The sequence below is a fragment of the Polyodon spathula genome, chromosome 1, assembly GCF_017654505.1.
Source record: "Polyodon spathula isolate WHYD16114869_AA chromosome 1, ASM1765450v1, whole genome shotgun sequence".
NCBI lineage: Eukaryota > Metazoa > Chordata > Actinopteri > Acipenseriformes > Polyodontidae > Polyodon > Polyodon spathula.
In genome coordinates, this window is record NC_054534.1 from 77,530,557 (window position 1) to 77,554,505 (window position 23,949).

The window sequence follows — 23,949 nt, forward strand, 5'->3', positions numbered from 1 at the left end:
GGGCTTTACACATTGCTGTGTATAGCCAGTCCTATTATTTAAGTAACACTAAAGCTTCTTTTCATCGTGGAATTGTGTTGGGTAGTTATTCTACTATACTGCATCACTGCACCTGCACACTGCAAACCACTTTGCCACAGCTATCCTTCACCATAGCTAATTCTCAGAAAAGAACGTTCCTTTCTGTCCAGTGGGGACCACAAATAGCGTTACTCTCATCAACCAGTATCGAGAGGAGGAACCATACTTCCTTGCACCAGTAGGGACCACAGTGAGTGTTACACTGACAGGAAAACAACATTTTTCAGAGCTCAAGATCAGAATCTCAGAATGATGAGAATGACTCGAAAAGTAAATCTCCAAAAAAATTTCCAAAATGTAAAAAAATAAGTCCAGAGAATTCTCAGAAGGCTGACTTCATCTTTCAAAATACTGCTTGTTCTCTCAATTAATTGTGTAGCACTGAAGGTAGCAATATAAAACAACTTGCTTGCAAACTGAAGGTTATAGTTTGAAATCCCATGCATGCCAGACATTTTTTATATTTATACACAAAAATATTTTTTAGCAGGCAAATGTTTCCTTTTAAAACAGAAATAAATAATTTCATATAAATGATATAGACGTCACAATAAGTGCATTAAAGTATCGTTCCATGTTTTCCATGTTTAAATTGCTTAATATAAATGATACAGATTTCAAAATAAATGCTCTCTAGAACATTTCCATGTTGACAATTGTCATTAAAAACTTGGATGTCCTGTATTATACGTATGTGTGGATAAAAGTGCCTGGGGTCAGCAAAAAAGGAGAAGCACATTATCTTACTTTGGCGACTTATTTCTCTCACTGTATGACAGGCAAATTGGACATAAATGTGTATGTGGTGATTACTATTACTATTATTGTTACTGCGTGTATTGTGTATTATAATTTATTGTAAATGTATGACTGCGAAAAGCCGGTATTATAATGTATTATTATTTACAGGGCGGGCGAAAAGCTGTCCACTATTACTGTTATTATTTGTGTCTGTTTGTATTTTGTATTTGTGTAGCCAACTCTCGTGGGAATGCATGACTGATCAGCAACGGAGTATTTAACTAGATGACAGTCCTTATTAAACTCGTGCAGACTATGGCCGAGGGGTAATAAGATAATTAATAGCTTGTTAACCCCTCGGCCAGAATATAAAAAGACCTGCAGTTGGGCTGCACGGGGAAGAGTGTCGGAGGAGAGACAAAGACAAAGACGCGAGTCCGTGAGTAATATATACTTGCTTATACTTTTGTTCCGTGTTTGTCTATTTTGTTTTGGCCCTTGTGCCATTTGTTTTGTACTGTGTTTGTTTATATTTATTATTTAATAAATGCTGGGTGCCAACACTGTGCTCAGCTTCACTCATAATCCAGTCTCACTGTGTCCACTACTTCCTGGTTCTGACTTCACCACTCACACCATCCTTGTGACACAGGTATTGACTTTTTATTTTTTACGTTGCAGCTAAGAATGTTGGGAACTACAAATTAAAAGGGAAATATATATAAATAAAACCTGTTATACATAACAGTCTTAAGTCTGCTTTAACTGAACGCAAGGCAGATATCACATTCTATACACTCAATGTAATTAAACATACTTTTACCTATTCAGTGAATTACAAATAACCATACGTAATACCTAGCTACTCTCCGGCATACTTATGCAAACCTTTTTAAATAATGGAAGTCCTCCTGTTATGAGAGGCCAAATTGATTTTGAAACATCACTAAGATCAGAACTGCAGTTAACAGAGTTACAAGACAAAATCACAAAGTACACAAGGTAAACAGGCAGCCACTGTTTGATGTACCATTGTTCAAGCAAAGGCAGTCTGCCTAGAGGAAGGAAAAAGACCAAACACTAATATAAAAATGCACCAGAGACAACTATATAGAAAAGATAAGAGAGCATCCAAAGAAGTGAATTAAGGTTTAATGTTGAAATCTCATCAGCCCAATGCCTATTAGCCTTCAAAAGGTTCAACACAAATCAAGGGCCAAGCCTGCAAAATGTGTGTGTGTGTGTGTGTGTGTGTGTGTGTGTGTGTGTGTAAACCGGAATGCTGAATTGTAAGAAAGAGGAAGATGAATCTAGAAAATGTCTGTGTAGTGAACAGCTGGACTCAGAGAGGCTGTGGCTCAGACACCGTCCTTCTGCAGGCTGTGCAGGTCCCCACTTTGTAGGGTAAACGTGGTCCCCACTTGGTTGTTTATTTTTTAAATATATTTTTTCAAATTTAAAGAAATATCAATATGCAGCTTAAAACATAATTGTGTGTATATATATATATATATATATATATATATATATATATATATATATATATATATATATATATATATAGTTTAAAGTTTTTGTTTAAATGTTGGGAAGTCATAGGTCTACTTGACTGGTGGAGAACTATAGTCCCCACTTGGTAGCATAGACGTTCTGAGATTTTATATATATAGTTATATAGGTAGTTATAACATACATTGGTCTATCTGACCGAGAATTTACAACCGTTTGGCACAAGACATATAAAGCATTTATAATTCATTGTTTTCATTCATATCAAGCAGCCTTAGATACCTAATGAGCTGTCTCTAGTCGATACAGAGTGTGTGACCTTGGTTGCTGTTGTCTATTAATGGACACAGTGAAACACAGGATAATCTTTTTCTCACCAAATAGATTACATTTCACAGGACACTTAAAAAATCTATGGAAAGTTACCACTAAATCGCCAGCAATTTGTCTAAACATACAATAAACCTCATGTTTGTGAGGTTCAAACTTATTGGTGTACCACACCATCATCACATTTCCTGAGTCCATGTTGCCATGTAGAATTCCTTTATACATATTCAGTCCCAAATGAGTGCATGCTTAAAAATATAAATAGCCATTTTTTTCCACAAGCAAACTTTATTCTCACTGTAGCAGTAAACTTAACAAATCCAAATTATATATAGATCATAGTAGATCACTATCTGTCCATTGTTACACAGATTTATCTGTTTTGACCCGAGCTCTTTGGCTTTAGTCTGAGATAACCTTTGGTCAGGATGTAGCCCATGGGAAGGTCATATTTCATAGCAAAACTAAGCTGGCCATACAATACCTATGGCTATAAGTACCATGAATACAACGAGATACATATTTTTCGCCATGATACTGACAGATGTCACTGAAGAATAAGGTTGAGGTTATTTATCTTTCATTCTTTATCTATTTTTTTATATTGATGACATTTGTCAGCTTTATGGCTATTGGGCCCCAATAAATAAACATCTGAGCAGTTTTGAAAAGCAGATTTACATTCTTCAGTCACAGCTAATAAGCAATATTTTGTCAAAAAGTTTGAATAATGTATTACATTAAGACATGGGGTGAAATAGAAAAGCAAGATGCATTTTACTGGTTGCATTAACACAGCAGCAACATTATTATTTTTTTTATTTGGCATTAGGAATGGAACTGTTAGCTTTTGGAAGAATAAAATGCTTACCTCTAATTTTGCCTTTATTTAATTGTAGAAATACAATCTAGGCACGTATTTGTCAAAAGTATCATTTTTTAAAGGGGGAATATTACAATTTATATTATATGTAACAATTTTTATTCTAAGATTACTGGATTGTATCAAAAGTGGTAAATCAATCAATGTATTTATATAAGGTACATTGTATTTGGACTCCAGCCTAGAAAATACATACTTGGAAAAGTGATAGTGATATACATACAGTATAAATATCATCTATGCGTTTCCTTTCAGGCATAAAACACCTGACATACCTTCACTGTATACTGTTCATGTTTTGATTATCAAAACAAAACAATGGGTGCCTTTTTAATGACAAAAAAAAAAAAAAAAATCATTTAGCAAACATTTAACAAGGTATTAAAATAAATATCCACCAGATATAATGTAATCTTAGTAAGTACAGGATTAGGCCCAGCAATCTATGAGGTAGTGTACAATACATTGCATATCTTTCAATAGGGCTTTTTGCATCATCAATGTGAGATTAAAGGTAAGCCAGTGAGACTACTGCAATTATTAGTCTCACCTTCAACACCTGTGCAAGCTGCTCTGTAATGAGAAAAACCCATCAGACTCAATTCATCTCACTAGCAGCAGCACTTAACTTAGCATCACAAAACAATTGTCAACAGGGAAGCACAGATAATAATCAAATTAGTCTCACTTTTCTACTCACACAGATGATGAAAAAACCCCTGTGGAAATAACTAGAAGCATCTTTAATTGTCTTTTGTAAAAAAAAAAAAAAAATATATATATATATATATATATATATATATATATATATATATATATATATATATATATATATATAGTGTGCAGATAACGTTGCTGAGCTCGAACTAATTTCATACAACAATATGAAATGGAAACAAAACAAGAATTGGAAATCAAATGTGGATAAGAATTATTTTGTTTTGTACACACAATTTGCTCTACCTTTAAGTTGAATGCCAACCTACATTAATTGTTCAAAAGGCTTTTATTACACCTGTTGATCTATGAGCTCTGTGCTATAATCCTGTACTGAGGGAAGTGTCCGAATAACAGTGGTTATCTACTGTTTCAGACAGATCATTTAGCCGTGTAAAATTGATTTACTGGGACTGACTAATAAACTATATTATTATGAATTCATATTTTGTAGTGCAGCTGTGATTTTATTGACAATGATATTATTGACTTTGTGAGCTAAGCAATAATGATTAATTCAGTAATTATAATTCTGTTAGTTGTAAAATATATATTTTTAATTCATACTAGTTTATTTTGTAGAAATAGAGCAAAGCAAAATAGTACTGGCACGGTGGATGTGGAACAAAAGGACAGAGAAAAACATCGCTGCAGGGAATGCAGTTAATACTTCAGTGCCATAGCTGTTGCTGGAGAGGGGAGTTGTTTCTCCAAAATTAACCACCCTGCAGTGCAGTTGAATATTCAGCGAACTTGGAAGCAAAGAGGTACAGAAGAGCAATAGGTGTATTGTAATCCATTTGTCTTGTCTTTTATAACAACCTTGTTCAATGTGTTACCAATGCTACTTGAATTATCAGATTGGGTTGCAACAAGCTGGCTAGCCGATTTAGCAAGAGCCTGGTTGCTTGGAACCTGATCTTTTTAGAATCACATCTCAACAAATACAGCAGAGCTGAATGTGTTCCACACTCCACTGTTAACAAAAGTAGTTTTAAAACTTATGGGTAACTTCAAACACGCAATCAGAATTTCTGTTTACTACGTCAAGATAATGGAATGCACATAACTTCTAATTGCATAACCTAGATAATAAAATAGCAGCCTGCTCCTAGCATTGCAATTTCAAGCATTGGTCATATTGTAATAAGGGAGCTTACAGAGAACTTTACACAAGGGAACAGACCAGACCACATATAAATGCAGCAGTTTGGCTCTGGGGCACAATATTTGCTTGTGGCGTTCCACTGTTGCATAATGGTTATGTCCTTCAACAAATTATCCATACAAGCTGAACAGGTTTCAACTGGCATTAAAGCTTACTCTACACACACACACACACACACACACACACACACACATACCATATATATATATATATATATATATATATATATATATATATATATATACACACAATTTACCATTTGATGATATACTATGAACTACTATAAGATACTAGACGATCTGCTCCAACACTTGGCACAAGTCTTCTGGAGATTCTAACTATTTTTACTTATAAAAAAAAAAAAAAAAAATATATATATATATATATATATATATATATATATATATATATATATATATATATATATATATATATATATTGCAATCCCTTTTTTAATGTAGAAACATAACAGAAGTGCACAGGCAATATGATTTCCTCCAGACAAAAATACCCTTTGCATATAAAACAGAAGAACACCACCTATAGCCCTGGGGAATTGTCAGTTAGTGCAATTCTCAAGACACAGAAGACAGCTCCCAGCAACACAGCCATGGCTGTTGTGGTTAACAGAGAGCTGTGGCGCTCCCAGTCAAGAACAGGAAACCAAATACTTGATATGAAGGTTCCCCCTGACAGGGAGGGCAATGTTTAAGAGACAACACATGATAAAGCTTCCTGTTGTACTAATGTTGTACTGCATTATTAAAGTCATATGATTATATTTCGCCTTAAACTGTAATTTCTGTTCACAAATATCTGAATACTCGTCCCAGCATTAGTGCCTTGTGTTGAATATCTACTGTTTTTTTGTTTGTTTGTGTTTTTACACTTTTTTTTGGTTGTGAAGATATTTCAAACACAACTCTAGTTAATTAAAAGCTGCTTCATGGTACGAAACCACTTCCTTTCCTATCTCGCTTTATTTCCAATGATGAAATCATACCTTGTGTCCAACGCCACAGATACCAGCAAAAGTATGTTTTTTTTTTTTTTGGTCTGTAGCATTAAGCTTTCTTTTTTATTAAAAAAAAAAAAAAAAAAAAGCATTTTAATTATAATCAATAGCGTAACTCATTTTTATATTTTTTAGCCACAATGCAAATTTTATAGGTAAAAAAATAAACTTGTGTTGAGAAGTTCTGAATGTAATACCATACTGGAGAAAAAAATAATTGTCTTGGGCAGACTGGTCCCTTCTCAGCAAACTGAGAAAATCCTATTAGGGAGTGGGGGTAGGGGAGGACAGCCCTCAGGACTAGGGTTAGCTGCTGTGTCCCATAGCCCTCCTACTAGAGAAAAGAAATGCCTCAAGCTACATAAAATCATTTAAACACAACAAGCAGCTCACCCAAACAACATGAGGAAAGTCAAATCCATGATGTCTCTCACAAGGCACTGAGTCCCAAAGATTATTAATAAGGATGGCAATTCTTTTAATATTAATTTCAGTACCCAGACTTGACATGTGCTTGTAGCCCTTACCGGATTGAGCAGAACTGTAAGAAAGAGCTCCCCTCCCTTGATGCTTTTGTCCAGCTCCTTTGGGCCCCCAGGGTACTCCTTGTAGAATATTGTGTGTGTAAACAAGCCACAGGTCTGACGGGGAAGTACCTGGTTAAAAACAAAATAATACAGGTTTACCTCTATAGCATGTAATGTATGTGTAACACCATTGTATGTTATTGTTGTTATTATTATTGATTATGATTATCCTATTTACTGTCTTTTCATTTTTACAGGCTTAAATTATTTTCGTACTTCTATGTCATCTTACTAAAAGATCCCAGAAGGCTACTACTAGCTTCGGAACATTTTAAAACTCCACACATTGCGTTTCTCTTTTTTTTTTATGTTCTTTTTTCGGAGTTTGAATTATGGGTCAGTTCTGACAAGCAGTATTCAGATTAGCAAGAGACTGCTCTGTGTGTGTGTGTGTGTGTGTGTGTGTGTGTGTGTGTGTGTGTGTGTGTGTGTGTATATATATATATATATATATATATATATATATATATTTATAACATACATTTGCATTCTAAACAGCAATAAACTACATACTAATGTGACCGATTAATGATAAAATAACAATTTGTTTTGTGTTTTATTTCCACCAAAATTTTATTGGTTCCGTTATACTGCATTTGAATTACAAATTTTGATCTGAGAAAAGGACAGAATTGTTTTCATTTATTTCCCTACAGCAAATCTACTTTCTTCTGCATTTCCCTCCAGAGCAGCCTTCCATGTTCCTTTTCCATGCAGATGTATTTTCATTACACATCTACTTTCCCAGCAGAGAGGACCTTTGTACGTATTTAATAGGAAGTCAAAAAACTGAGAATTATGCATAAAAGAAGTCATAGCTTCTGGGGATTGTGCCTCAGATTCCTCTGAGAGAAGATGACAAAAACTAGTTATGCCAGCTACAGAAGATATTCTAGAAGGGTTAGCTTCTTGCTTTTCAAATCAGGATAACACCACACCAATAATGTAGATACATTTTCACACCCTAGAAGTGTTTACACAGCACAGTAAAATCTACTTCACACTGCAGTTTAATGTGCATGTAGAACTGCTTTAAATAGTCGTGTCTGAATATGGGCTCAAGAATTTTTATAGACAAGTTTAAAATCTGTGGCCTTCCGTGTATACCTCAGGCTGGCCATTTGCAGTACTGTTTTCACAGTTTGTTCTTTAGAATTTAATTCAGTTCCAAAAATGACAAACAACTTATTCAAAACACAAGAAGCCATAACTGTAACTAAACAGCATTGTGCAATCTTTCACATAAAGAAGGCTTAAATTGACACATGAAGAATGCATAAAAAGGGTCAAAAGCTGACAGAAAACGTCATTTCATAAAACTGTTTAGTAACTACCAAAAGACTGGCCTTATGTTTGCTGTTTAATATTGCAATACATTTATATTAGCACAAAAAGACAAACTAAGGAAGTGAAAATGCCAGCCAAACAGTTTGTCCAAACGTTAATGGACAAAATCAAATCAATACTTGGTTCTAGTTTAAGTATACATAAAGGCTCCTTTTTAAAATGCAGGTTTACAAATAGCAATAAACCGAAAATGTAATGATTAAACTTGAATAATGTACAGAATAAGTGGTACAAATCATAAACAACCACTGATTTCACTGATTCACTGAATTTATATACAGGGCAAGATTCCTGAAGGCTACACCAAATTTGCAACTGTTAATCTTACAAAGCTAGTAATAAGCAACTCTGAAAGTTCCAGGTCAGTTGCTATACATTTTGAAACATTACAAGTTATTATTTATTTCTTCATTTTTGATGTGATACAGCAGGCCCATTCTCTCATTGTAACATTTAGTTCAATGCAATTCTCAATAAGCAACACCCCTTTATCTTAATTTATGACATGGTGCATTTACACTCACACACATATTTAGTCTTTAAGCGGAGTAGACAAGAAATTAAAGAAATAACAATGTCTTAGATTAACTTTTATCATTTCTTTGAAGCCTCTGAGCATGCTGATGACTATGTTAATATTCTATTTGCATAGAGCTGGGACTCAGAGGCAGTGGAAGTTTTTCATAGCTGGCACTAGCTGTAAGATTTCTAAAAGGTAAAAAGAAATCCCCAGGATGTAGCTTTGATTTAATATTTTAGTCTCATTTATACCCTAAAATTAAATTCCATGCAAAACTCACTAAATCATTCATACCACACTCAAAATGTATTTTTTAAACTCAGTTTGGCTCTTTCTCCTTTTCCAATAATGTGTTTGAAATATTTTGACTCCCTTTTAAAACTGTAAATGTGATATGGCCACATAATTACTTTAAAAAAAAAATTAAAGTCATACTCCTTTAGCTCTTGATCATTTCAAAGTCAATTACTGTAAATGCACCCAGATCTGACAGAAAAATGCTATCAGGCCACTTAGAAACTTTCAAGCACTTCCAAAACTGGTTTGCTTAGTAAGTTAAACAATGTAATAAGAGTGGACAATATGAATTTAAAATGTTATTATTTTTGTTTGTATAGATCCCTTCGTTCATGTAGTACTGTAGTTATTGCACAAAAGGGGGCGAGTGTGTTTTCTACGGCCATCCCCATGAAATACACATTTGAAAATTACTTTCCTTAGATCAATCTCAGCATCAGCATAATTTGGAACAGTTCAGCTGGTCATTCTGTTATGTGATGTGAATGAATGTCAGTTTGACTCTAAATTGAGATTTGGTAAAATAAAATAAAATAATAATAAAAAAAGATTTGCGTCTAGGAGGAGGGGAGAGTAACGAGACCCTCGATTGCCGGCTAAGCAGAGAGGCGAGAGACCGAGATCCCTCCGAGCGTACTTCCTCACTCTGGGGCTCTGGGAGTGACGAAAAAACAAAAACCCTCTGGACCGAGACCTCTTCGCCGCTGTCACCTGAGGAGGGGAGGCCAAAGCTCTCGCCGCTGCCACACGAAGGTGCTGGGAGAGTCAACAGACTTATCCGCCGCTGCGCCGAGGAGGGAGAGCACCGAGACTTTTCGCTGCGTCCCCTGGATCCTCCTCCCTCTCTGGCTCTGGGGAGCGACGGCAGATCCTCCCCCCTCTCTGGCTCTGGGAGAGACGGCAGCTCCTCTACCCCTCTCTGGCTCTGGGAGCGACGGCAGATCTCCTCACCCCTCTCTGGCTCTGGGAACGACGGCAGATCCTCACCCCTCTCTGGCTCTGGGAGCGACGGCAAGATCGACCCATGGTTGTTTGGTCAGTTTAACCTCCTGAATTGAGGATTTTTTTGCCCGTTGCACAGTGTGAGTCGGGCCACTCCCACCCTGACTGAGAATCCAGCACGTCTTCCGAGATGTGGCCCCTGAATGAATGTCAGTTTGACTCTAAATTGAGATTTGGTAAAATAAAATAAAATAATAATAAAAAAAAAACTCAGCATAATTTCTTGTGAATGTACAGTATGAGGAGGAATTTGTTTGCAAATATTTTGTATAGCTTGCACAACCAAGGTAATGCTGTAGATACAGGACATCCCAGCATCTGGTGGTTTAACCCTTTAAGGACCAGGATCGTGTCAACATGAAGTGGATCACCTCTGGGAAGGATGCCGGGTGGTGTTGTTCCTTCCATTGTCCCCACCTCATAGTGAAGTGGGCTTCCAGGACTGTGATCATGTAAACAAGATAAAAAAAAAAAAAAAAAAAGCACTTCATTTTGATGAACCATATCATTGGAAAGGGGAGGGACTGTCGTTCTCTTCATGATAGTATTTTTTTCGTGCAACGTCACTGAGAGGGGCATTTAGTGTCTAAAGGGTGGAGAAAGTTTTGGCAGCAGGGAGAGAAAAGACATCAGCTTGCTTCAGAGAAACTTGTAAGAAAGCATAGAAAAATGGTGTAAATGCTATGTTATGACAGTTATATTACTAGAACATTAATTCTACGTCTCCCCATGTTACACATTTGAAAATTACTTTCCTTAGATCAATCTCAGCATATATATATATATATATATATATATATATATATATATATAAACTATATATATATAGCTATATAATAATTTATAATGAGCATCTGGTGGTTTAACCCTTTAAGGACCAGGATCCCTGCCAACATTCATAGTGAGAGCTTTGCTTGCCACAGGCTCTTTCTCATTTTCAATAATGTGTTTGAACTATTTTTTTTTTTTTTTTTTTTTTCCCTTTATCAGGTATGGCCACATTTTTTTTCCCTTTAGCTTATTTCAAAGTCAGACTGTAAATGCACCCAGATCTGACAGAAAAATGCTATCACTTTTTTTCAAGCACTTCCAAAACTGGTTTGCTTAAAGTAAAATAATGTAATAGATAATTGTTGCACAAGTGTATTTTGTATAGCCATCCCCATGAAATACACATTTGGTAATTACTTTCAATAGAAATCTAACTGTATTTTATTTATAAATATTTATTTTGAGAAAATAATCGAGAGTAGTGTCCATTATTGCTAATAAAGACCCTGAGAATAAACGTGTACTATGTCATTGCAATCACTCAAGTGAAACAATGTCTTGTCATTTACCCAAGCACCAATATTTTTCAATAAAACTTTCAGGAAGTATTGTAAGATCCCTCGGGTCATAAAATAACACATTTTTATACATTTATCTCTAAGCATATGTATCTCTAATATAATAAAAAAAAATACTTAACATTAAAAAAAATGAAATACTGTGTTGAACAAAAAAGTAAAAAAAAAGTTTGTATGTTTTCTGAAGTACTTTATAATGTTCCCCAGTGTTCTGAAAAAAAAGGACACCATTTCCAAGATGCTACTGTAAAAAAAAAAAAAAAAAAAAAAAAATATCCGTTGTGAATTTTTATAGGATAGTCAAATACAGCCAAAAAACGCATGGTCATGGAGGAGCATCCCAATGAAAAATGCTTGGTCCTGAAAGGGGTTAATGATCCAAGGGGGCAATAACTATGGCTGGAGTTAAATACTGTGATAGAGAGAAGCCAAAAGGAAATACAAAACTATTAATGTATGTGAGGAATGCCTTTATAAGGAATCGGCCCAATGTACTCCCAAAACTCTTTTATATCACACAAACTAAAAATTAAGCAAGTGAGTTATTAGATTACAGAGGTATGTCATGAGGTAAACAGATCCCTTTACTGTATACAGGTATTGCACTATTCTGCTGTGCGCAGAGAACAAGGCAATATGAAATCAACTGAAGTGTCGTTTACTGAAAATCCTAGGCTCCATGGTCCATAAATATCCCTTTTTGAAGCCGCACAAGCACTGACACTCAGAGTGGCTTAACCACTAAAGCACAGTGCACTTTTTATTGCTTTGAAAACCAATCTCTGAAATTAAATTAAAATTTATGTGCAGGACTAGTTTAAGTATAACTTCCTTCCATGGTCGGGTGTTTTACATATGCTATGAAAAGCTTGAAAATGTTATATTGCTGCATACGCAATCTTTTTTAATGACAGCTTTTTCTAAAAGCAGTGTTGCCTAGCAGAGTTAAGGATTGAAAGCCATAAGATGCAGTGATCAAACCTTAGTTTATCCGTTGACTCACTGAGCAACATTGGGCATGCTACCTTTCTCAGTTAAAACTACCAAATCATAGAAATTTGATACACTTTAGGTTTAAGTGCATGAAATCTTTTGTTAAAACCAACAAGCCTAGAACAGTTCCATAAATACAAAACATATCTTTAAATAACTCACGACTAAGCTTACATATATGTAGGCAAGCAAAACAGCATAACTAATACATTCTGTGTGTGTGTGTGTGTGTGTGTGTGTGTGTGTGTGTGTGTGTGTGTGTGTATATATATATATATATATATATATATATATATATATATATATATAGATGGGCTTCAGTGAATTACAGGAAAATAATTCCATCAAGTGAATCTGTGAGAATTATGAGAATGAAGGTCATGTAATTTATAAACTGTCACAGAAATCTGAGATGGAATTGTTTTCCTGTAACTCACTGAAGAGGCCCATCTATTATTTTTTTTTATAATACATGGATACCCTTGTGATGCTAATATTAAAGAAGACGAGGTTCAGCAGTACTGTTGTTTTTTTTTTAAGAACGTATTGTTTCAGTGCTGTACAGACAATCTATTTCGTTATCCGTTAGTGCATCAGCTTTATTTGGATGATGGCTTTTACCTTGTTTTAATCTCCCAATTCCTCTCCAGTTTCTCTGAGATATGAATGTACCAGCTTAACATCATTTAAAAAAAAAAAAAAAAAAAACATATTCTCATTTTGTTGATCATTAATGAATATTTCTGATCTCTGGGTGTTGTCGAGTGATTGAAAACGAGACATTTTGCGCTTGAATTGAAAGTGATGATCTTGAGGAGTCGAATAGGTCAAAGTTCAAGTATATTATGCCTATACATCACATCAGATATGATGTCATACATGACATCAGTAATGGCATCTGCAATGACAGGATTGTTGGCACATCTAATCACAGGACAAATGCTGTACCAAGACTGCCCAGAAGAACATTACACTAGGAAACAATTTGTCTGTGCTGGACTGTAGCTATCATGCTTTGTATAAAAATCACTCTGCCAAAGTAGACACAGTCATAGACAGAACAAGACGCTTTCATTGCTCTCACTGTCACTCGGGTCTCTCTCTCTCTCTCTCTCTCTCTCTCTCTCTCTCTCTCTCTCTCTCTTTGCACTATTGTCTATAGAAGTCATGTAGGTGCTGCATACTGCTGTTAGTTCCAATGCAAAACTAGGCGCACTTGCCACTATGCAAATACTGAACTGCAATATCCAAAATGCATTTCAATATGTATCTCACTCAGTAAAAGGATAGATTTTTTTTCTAGAACAGTGCCATGGAGAATGAGGACCAAACTCTGCTGTTTTGTCTTGTTATTGTCATATGAATTCCTAAGAACAGCTGACAGCACAATATTCTGCAGACCAACAAACACACCCAGGTAATGTCCTTCTAGGCAGTCATAGGGGAGCATTTATCATGTGATTGGTCAATGGTGATGTTATTACTGATGCCATGTATGACATTATATCTGATGTGACGCATAGACATAATAGTGGCGAGTTAAGGTTGTGTGCCTTAACGTTCTCATTTCCCGACTATTGTGATTTTGAACTGCAACCTTAATGTTATTTTAACAAAGTTCTGTTACTGAATTTTCATATATACAGTGACTTGCAAAAGTATTCAGTATACATCTTCACATTCCAAACAATCAGACACACATCTTCCTCGTTTTTGCTTTTAAAAGCAACATCCCAACCCACAAAACACCACAAACAGCAATTAAAAATGTTATATATATATATACACACACACACACACACACACACACACACACACACACACACACAGTAGCTTGCAAAAGTATTCAGACCCCTGACCAATTCTCTCATATTACTGAATTACAAATGGTACATTGAAATTTCGTTCTGTTCGATATTTTATTTTAAAACACTTAAACTCAAAATCAATTATTGGAAGGTGACATTGGTTTTATGTTGGGAAATATTTTTAAGAAAAACAAAAAACTGAAGTATCTTGCTTGCATAAGTATTCAACCCCCACACATTAATATTTGGTAGAGCCACCTTTCGCTGCAATAACAGCTTTAAATCTTTTCGGGTAAGTATGTACCAGCTTTGCACACAGTGTCGGAGTGATTTTGGTCCATTCTTCTTGGCAGATTTGCTCCAGGTTGTTCAGGTTGGTTGGACGACGCTTGTGGACCACAATTTTCAAATAGTGCCACAGATTCTCAATGGGATTGAGATCAGGACTTTGACTGGGCACGGTAGGACATTCACCTTTTTGTTCTTGAGCCACTCCAATGTGCTTGGGATCATTGTCCTGCTGAAAGGTGAATTTCCTCCCAAGCTTCAGTTTTTTAGTGGACTGAAGCAGATTCTCTTGCAGTATTTTCCTGTATTTTGCTCCCTTCATTCTTCCTTCAATTGTAACAAGATGTCCAGTCCCTGCTGATGAGACGCATACCCACAGCATGATGCTGCCACCACCATACTTCACTGTAGGGATGGTGTGTCTTGAGGCATAGGCACTGTTAGGTTTGTGCCACACATTGCGCTTTGAGTTTTTGCCAAACAGCTCTATCTTGGTCTCATCTGACCACAAAACCTTTTCCCACATCGCAGCTGGGTCACTCTCGTGCTTTCTGGCAAACTCCAGACGTGCTTTCAGATGGTACTTTTTGAGTAACAACTTCTTTCTTGCCACCCTCCCATACAGGCCAATTGTATGCAGAGCTCTTGACATGGTTGACTGGTGTACCATTACTCCACTCCCAGCCACTGAACTGCTGGGGCGCTGCCTGGGGTGTCACGTGCACAGTGCAGCTTTATGTAGATGGGGTCTGTGTTTACTGCTGTGTGAGCTCCAGTCTCTGAGCTCCTCTGAGCTCCTCCAGTCAGCTACTTGCGCGGGACTGAGTGATTGGTCAGTGTGTATGTAAATGTGCTCCTGTGTGTGAGCCAATAGGGCTCGGGATCTCTATTTAGGAGCTGCCTGCAAGCAGCTCGGGGCTGATGCTGAATTTAATAAACATCTGAGTGAGATCTTGCTGCGGTCGTCTGCCTCCCTTTTGTTTACCCTGAAACACTACAATATATAACACTCCATACAGCATACTGCGTATACAGTATCATGAACGCAGACATAAATGTAGCCTATGGTATAAATTTTACATTATTGCATATGTTAAACTTACTTAAGCATTTGAACCCGAAGCAGCGCTATTAAAATATGGACGCCTTAAATAAAAAATACATAGTTTTAGCTTGATTTTATGAAGAACTAGTAACCTTTTATAACAGACTATGAATAGCAGCACGCACAATACTTTTGTCAACCAATTGTCTTTAATTTGACTTTGATCTTCAATTACAGTTCGAAAGCATACGCGTATATTGTTGATAAACGTTTTTTCATTGAAATAATTTATTTTAAAGTATATCTATATTTTCTAAAAAAATATCTATATATATCTAGATATAGATATAGATATTATATTATATATATATAATATTATATATTAATACAAGGACAAATGCTGTTCAGTTTGAGCATTATGACATGTTTTTTTTCTTGGCTTTTATATTGACTATATAGCAACACAAATTGAAGAGGTTTAAATATTCTCCAATTTGGATCTGGAAAAATTATATTTTAAATTCAAAAAATTTTAAGTTTTAAACCAGAGGTTTAAATCCAGTTTAAACGTCGATCACCAATCTGATTCAGATTGTCCGTTGCAATTGCACCGATAAGTTTATAATGTATTTTTAAAATTTATTTTTGTCAGTAATGATTTTCCCGTTGGGAATGCAGTGCACTGAATGCCCACGTACAATTAATAATATAAAAAGCAATACAATCTGTGATTAAACTATAGTTTTAAGATTATATAATGTGGTGTGCCTCAGAATAATTTCAAGTGCCTGGGTGTGCCTTCCCTAAAAAAAAAGTAGAGAACCACTGCATTAGAGCATCAAAGTGAATAGCTATTTGTTTTATGTTAGAAATAAACAAAAATGCTTTCTTTGGAAGTTCTCCTGTCTTTTGTGGTTATATGGGTGAGTGTTTTAGATTTTTGTAAGCCTGTTGTAATGTAAATAATCGTTTTAGGCCTATTTGAAATGTTTCGCCATTATTTATAGCTGCTCTGGCGCACAGTCTCTCGTTCACCTTCTATCACTGACTCACACGGTTTTTACTATTTATTTACTTACTCTGTACAGTACAATATGATGTTTGTTACGCTTGTGAAAATCTTGAAATGTTAGCTACGATCATCCGTTCGGTGTGCATTCTGGTAGTGTTTAACAAATCGTACAACTGCGCAAATACATATTTTCAAAGCCCCCTACCCACAAAAGGCACTAAAGACTACTCTGATGCAGTAACTTGCCAAATTTCAGTAGTAACTGATCAGTAGTTTTTTTAAATTTTTCTTTTTACCTACAGGTGAATAATAAAAAATGCTCTCCCAGCATCAAACTTACACGAAAAACCACCCGTTTTTTAAAAGTGCTGTAGCTGAAAAACTACTTGACAGAATAACACAAAACTTGTCAAAACAATTCTGCCTACCAATCAGACCTAAAATCCAAAACGGCAGGCAGATTGACTGAACTTAACCCCATTTTTGGAGCTGCACAAAATAGGGGCTTACAGATCGTTTTCGATGATGTCATAAAGCACCTAGCAACCATTCTTAACAGAGACGGCGGCCATGTTGAGCTCATGTGTAAATTTTACCGATATTCGTGTGGCAGTGTGATTGCCCAGCACGACAGGTAATTAGTGTTGGTGTGATTTGTATGTGGGAATGGGTTCCTTGTGTGTCGTTTTGGAGTTGATTAGTGTAATTGAATTATTGGGGATTGGACACATGGAGAAGAATCTCTTTTCCAGTTTCATAAAATAGCAAATGAAATACACAGTAATATTAAGGCGGACCTTCGTTGGACAAGAAAAGAAATATAATTTTTAGATACCGTAGTAAAACTTGAAGAAGGTTCAATTGAGACTGACCTCTTCTATAAACCTACTGATATGTACCAGTATTTACACATGTCCTCTGCACATCCAATACACACTAAAAGGGCAACCCAAAGGGTCTAGGAATAAGAATACGAACAATATGCTCAAAAGAGAGTGACTATGTAAAACAAAGAAATGTATTAAAAACAAATCTTAAAAAAGGATACAAAGAAAGAATTATAGAGACAGAGTTAAGAAAAGTGGATAAACTAAAAAGAGATGATCTACTAGATTATAAAAATAGAGATAAAAAGGTCAAGAGTCCCATTAGTAATGACGTACTCTAAACTTTTGGCCAATATTTTTAACATAGTTTGGAAACACTTGCAGATTCTACATAATTCACAAAAAACTGAAAAAAAGTATTTCTTAAGGCCCCAGTTGTAGCATTCAAAAGAGAAGCTAATTTAGGTGATATTCTAGTTCACAGTAAACATAAAAGAATAATTGATAAAATAGGTTCAACAAATACTTGCACTAGTACATGTAAAGTTATGGATATAAAAATATAATTAAACATAACAACACCACATATCCACTAAATACTAATATCTACTGTAAAAACAGCAATGTTGTTTATGGAATAGCCTGTGAAAAATGTGATGAAATAAAATATGTTGGAGAGACTGCATAAAATATGTCATGTTGGAGAGACTACATAAAAATTCAGAACCACTTTTCATTAATTAGAAATAAAAAAAAAATGAATGAACCAGTAGTACAGCACTTCACCAGTCAAGGACATGACATAAATTATGTAAAGTTTGTAGTATTAGAACAGCTAAAATTAGACAATGCGACATATAGAAGAATAAAGGAAAGTAACTGGATAAATAGACTGAACACAATTATGCCAGCGGGACTCAACAGAAAAGAATGAACTAATTAATTCCAATAAATATATAAAAGTAAAAAATAATTAAATAAACAAAATAAATTCAAAAGTTGTGCATGCTGATGCGCTGGGGAGACCATATCAAGGCTGATCCTCAGAGCCAGCATTGCATGATAATATAAATATAAGTTTATATAAAATAATGTTAATTAGAATTAATATAGATTTAAAGATATAAGTAAAAATGATGTCACATATAGAACACCATTACATCATGTAAGAATAAATCATGGATTTGAATATAAACAATAACAAGTAGTTGTCATGCCGTCAAACACCTATAAATACCTCCAATGTTTTGATTCAAACACAGGCTCCCTTGAGAAAGATATGTACAACATATCGAAATGTTGGGCAGCTGGTTCTTTGAGCTAATATATATATATATATATATATATATATATATATATATATATATATATCAGACACACACATACACAGGCTCTAATCTGTGTGTTACAAAATCAAACATAATTATTAATATATTGAGGTATTTATAAAAATAGTACTACTATAATAAGGTATTTAATCATTAAAAAATATATGTTGCTCAATTTATATTCTTATATTACTGTAACTTATTTATATTATATTTCTGGAATGGGACATTTCAAATAACTACTGTTAACTACTATTTAGTAATGCGGTAAAAGTAATACACTCTTGAGAACTCTAAGCCCTTAATATAAAAGCTAGCCACTTGCCTAATCTTCATTGCGTTATGTCTTTTATTTTTTCCCCCTGTAATTGTATAATGCTATCACTGAACTGAAAATATAGGTTCTTACTGTGTAAAATATAATCTCAAAATCAGAAGACATCTCACCTTTGAAAAAATGGAACGAATTACTATAGTATAATAACTGTTTGACATAATTCTGCATGCACGTTTTTTCAATGTTACCATTATGTTGTTGTGAATGAATCCTCTCCTGTATCTTGCTGGTTTCAGATGTGGGTACTCCTCAGTGCTCGTCACTTTGATACCCCAGACCTTCTTCCAAGCCTCATACAGCTGTACGTGTATGGGGTAAACACCGGAGTGATGGGGAGCCACTGCATAGCCCATGTCTGTGGGGATACCATGCTCCTGAAACACATAATATAGCAGCTGCTATCTTATTCAGGGCAACACTCACATTAAACACACTATTTAAGGCTGAACAAAGACATAATATATAAAGACATTACTTGATTCATATCCTGTCACAGCTCAATTTTATGAACTAAGCACTTTGGGGTAGATGTACTAAAGTGTTGCATCTGTTGCAATCCTTGCAAACCAGTTGGAAATGTAGTGTGAAATGTACTGAACAAACGCAACGCTGTTAGCATCATTTTAATGAATGCTTTGCGTCCGCAGTTCTTACTTGCGCTTTAACCTTAATTGCGAACATTACAATTGCATCAATTTGTTAAGAACGTTGGAAAGTATGTTTTGGACAGTCGCAATTGTTGCTGGCATTTCCCAGTTTGCTTTTTCTCATATTTTGCCATTTGTGCTCAATGCATTTTTGACACGAACACCCAAGTACCTAATTATCACTAAAGTCAGGGTGTACTTGCAAGCCTTGAAATAAATCGGGAACTGTAAATGCATGTGTGCGCGATTTCATTGCATTTATTTTTTAAATCCTACGCCTCCTTATGTCGGACAAACATGTCCAGTTTAGCGAGGGGCTACTGTATGATTATGAAAAGTTTTTTGGAGGTGAAGGTTGGGGCCCCACTATATAGTCTGATGGGATTAAACTGCCTTTCATTTAAATATATATATATATATATATATATATATATATATATATATATATATATATATATATATATATATATATAAAACAGTATTAAAATAGGTCAAATGAAGACGGAACAGAATGCATTGTACAGATGACGTTTACATTTAGCAAAAACAATGTTATTTTGATTTTTGCACTCTTGCATGTATAGACGTTATCCTTCAGACACCCTCTGCTGCAGCAAACCGCAACTCAGCTTCCGCTATTTTATTTGAAAAAATGTTGCAACACTCTCGCTAGAGATCTTGTTAAGATGACACAAATAATATTTAAATTAGTATATTGCGGCTCTCTTCATTAACATATTTTATCTTAGTGCATACGACAAAATGTGCACTTTGCGAATTGTCGTAACGAAAATGCAAACTGCGGTATGTTTGCACTGTGACTGGCCTATCTTAGTACACCTACCCCTTAATGTTCAAAACATCTTTCTATTATTTTTCATATCACTTTAGTGGTCAATATTCATTTCTAACACAACAAATAAAGACAGACTTTTTTATTTAAACACTGATCGTGTTTAAATATTTAAAAAGCTAAAATCCATTTAGAGTCTTTTGCAATTGATGATTGTAAATGTGACAGACTTAAGGATTTAGACAGCACTATGTAATCATGTGTAATCCTTACCGACTCAACCCCCATAGTAAAAAAAAAAAAAAAATCCCCAAAATAAATAGTACATTACAGTGTATTCTTTTTTTTCCATAGGTACTGTACTGCTTCCCACTTATAACCCCACTTATAAACCAGATTGGATAATTAGTATTTTATCTTGTTCGCTCAAACAGTGCTTATGAACCCTAGCCCTGTAATACATTATGGTCTCATTTACGAAAGGGCGCTAGGCTTTATGGTGTGCAATAATTACAATTAGTGTGCACATTAATGATTTAGTCATCAGTAAGTATGCAGGCACGGTTTCAATCAATTGATCAACATATTACTTGATGTATTATTATTATTATTATTATTATTATTATTATTATTATTATTTATTTCTTAGCAAACGCCCTTACCCAGGGCGACTTACAGTTGTATACAAAAAATACATATCAAGAATTACAGTATAATTAAGAGCAAGATACAAAATACAATGACTTCAGTCCTAATAAGAGCAAATGCAAAACACAGTACGATTTGATATTGGGGTAGTTCAAGAGAAGATAACAGTGTTGATAGTTACATCAGGGTTAGATACGAGTGCAAGTGAAATACAAAATACTACAGATTGGGTTAAGTGCAGGATTAAATACAGTAAAATAGGGAGAATATAAGTGCAAGTTAAAGTTCATTAAAGGCAGAGTGCTATATTGTCCAGAAGGGGAGAGTTGAGTTTTACAGGTTTTGTCTGAAGAGGTGTGTCTTGAGCTGGCGCTGGAAGGTGGTCAGGGACTGGACAATCCTGACATTCGTAGGAAGGTCGTTCCACCACTGAGGGGCGAGGGTGGAGAAGGAGCGGGCTCTGGAGGCAGGGGAGCGTAGAGGTACAACCAGTCTTTTAGTGCAGATGGAGCAGAGAGGTCGGGTGGGGGTATAGGGAGAGATGAGGGTCTGGAGGAAGCTGGGTGCAGTCTGATCAAGGCATCAGTAGGTGAGTACAAGAGTCTTGAGCTGGTTGGAAGCGGTGATCGGGAGCCAGTGGAGTGAGTGGAGCAGTGGAGTAGTTTGGGAGAAGCGAGGCAGAGAGAACACCAGGCAAACAGAGGAGTTCCTTTATGAGCTGGAGCGGACGGGTGCTAGAGTGGAGATGTGCTGGGAGTAGGAGAGGCAGGGATCCAGTGTTACTCCAAGGTTGTTGGCTGAGGAAGAGGGAGAGAGCGTAGTAGATTCCAGAGGAATGGAGATAGAGAGATCAGAGGAGGGAGAAGATGAGGAGGGGAAGAAAAGGAGGTCAGATTTAGGGAGGTTGAGTTTGAGGTGATGCGAATGCATCCTGAAGGCGATAGCAGACAGGCAGGTAGATACGAGAAGGCATGGTGCGGTCAGAGGGGGGGGGGGAGAGGAAGAACTGAGCATCATCAGCATTGCAATGGTATGAGAAACCATAGGATGCGATGAGGGGGGCCAGGGAGTGGGTGTAGAGAGAGAACAGGAGAGGACCCAAGACTGATCCATTGGGGACTCCTGTTGAGAGGGGGTGAGGTGTGAATGTTACCTGGTAGGTGCTGTCAGAGAGGTAGGAGAACCAGGCCAGAGCAGTGCTGGAGATTACCAGGTCAGCGAGAGAGGATAGGAGAATAGAGTGATCGACTCTCTCCAAGGCAGCAGAGAGATCGAGGAGAATTGGGAAAGCGGAGAGAGAGGCAGCACAGGCAGAGTTTAGCAAGTTAGTGACAGACAGGAGAGCAGTTATAGTGGAGTGAGCAGAGCGGAAACCAGATTGGAGAGGGTTGAGCAGAGAATATTTAGACAGGAAAGCAGAGAGATGGCAGTGTACTGCCTGCTCGAGGGTTTTAGAAAGGAAGGGTAATCGGGTAGGGAGGTGGGGTCGAGCGTAGGTTTTTTGAGGAGGGAGGTGATATAGGCTTGTTTGAAGGCAGAGGGAAAGAGTCTGAGGGGAGAGGAGAAGGAGGGTGAGTTAGTAGCAGAGACTGAGGGTGTTAGGGTTGGAGCGGGAGAGGTGTTAGAGTTTGCGGATATCAGATTTTAGAGGAGAATTTTGCAGAGGAGAGAGTAGAGGAGGAGAAGAGGAAGCAGTAGAAGTCTAAGGCAGCTGGTAGTTTGGTTCTCTTCCATTTCTTTTACAGAAGAGAGCAGTTTTGTTCTTGCTGAGGAACCGGGTTGGGGAGGGGAGGGGACAGAGGGAGTCGAGGGAGGAGGTGAGGGAGGAGAAGGGGCTGGAGGTAGTATAGAGAGAGTTGGGAGAAGGAGTCGATAGGAAGGAGTTGAGAGAGAGCGGTGGCTTAATGGGAATGTCACTCATACAATGAGACTGCACATGTTGAATATGCGTGTTATATTAAAGAGGCGGGTTGTTTTAAAGAAGAATTTAAAAACGATGTGGGGTGTAGTACTGGGGGGTTGGCACTCCCCCACTTCTCTTGGGCAGGGAGAGCACTGCTTCTGTACTTCACGTGTAGAATATTTACCTGTTTTGCTCCTTTTAATATATGGAGATATACATGTGTATAACCCATTCAAATAAGTAAAGAATACAATAAAAGTAAGAAACCCTTGAGAGTTAAATAATGAAAAAAGTTTGAATATAGTGTGTCTGCTCTGGAACAACAGGTGTGAATAATGTAGAGAGGTGATGGGAACCTGTATTAACGCTGTGCTAAAGTGGCAGCGTTTTATAATTAGATGTAATAATTAGAACTGTTCTTATTTTTAGACCCATATATTAGTAATAATGTAGACAAAATAAGCTAAACATTTATTTAAAAGATAAAACTCAATCGTAACAAGCAAATAAAGGGCACCTGTGGCCTTCCCCCCCCCTTTTTTTTTGCAACGGATGCATTTCTGTTTCAAAACCCGAGTCTCATTTGCTCTTAAGCGGCTGCAATAGGACAGTGAGATGAGATGATTCTGGACCAAACCATTCAATATACAAGAAGGGGGATTGGGATAGTGTTACTCATAGGATTAACAATAATAATGACAACGATTTAATCGTGTGTATTAGTGTATGAAACTGGTTGTGAAAATATGTACAGTATTTGTGTATTTATTTATC

At 36.2% G+C, this 23,949-nt stretch overlaps 1 protein-coding gene across 1 annotated transcript in view; it reads right to left on the reverse strand.

The window, feature by feature from the left end:
- LOC121322774 (bifunctional heparan sulfate N-deacetylase/N-sulfotransferase 4-like) overlaps nt 1-23,949 on the reverse strand; it is an 84,573-nt gene that overhangs the window by 36,652 nt on the left and 23,972 nt on the right. The window contains exons 4-5 of the mRNA XM_041263068.1: nt 19,373-19,558; nt 6,972-7,100 (exon numbers count right to left, since the gene is read on the reverse strand). Of these exons, the coding sequence (XP_041119002.1) occupies nt 6,972-7,100; nt 19,373-19,558 (315 nt within the window). The remainder of the gene's footprint in view (nt 1-6,971; nt 7,101-19,372; nt 19,559-23,949) is intronic.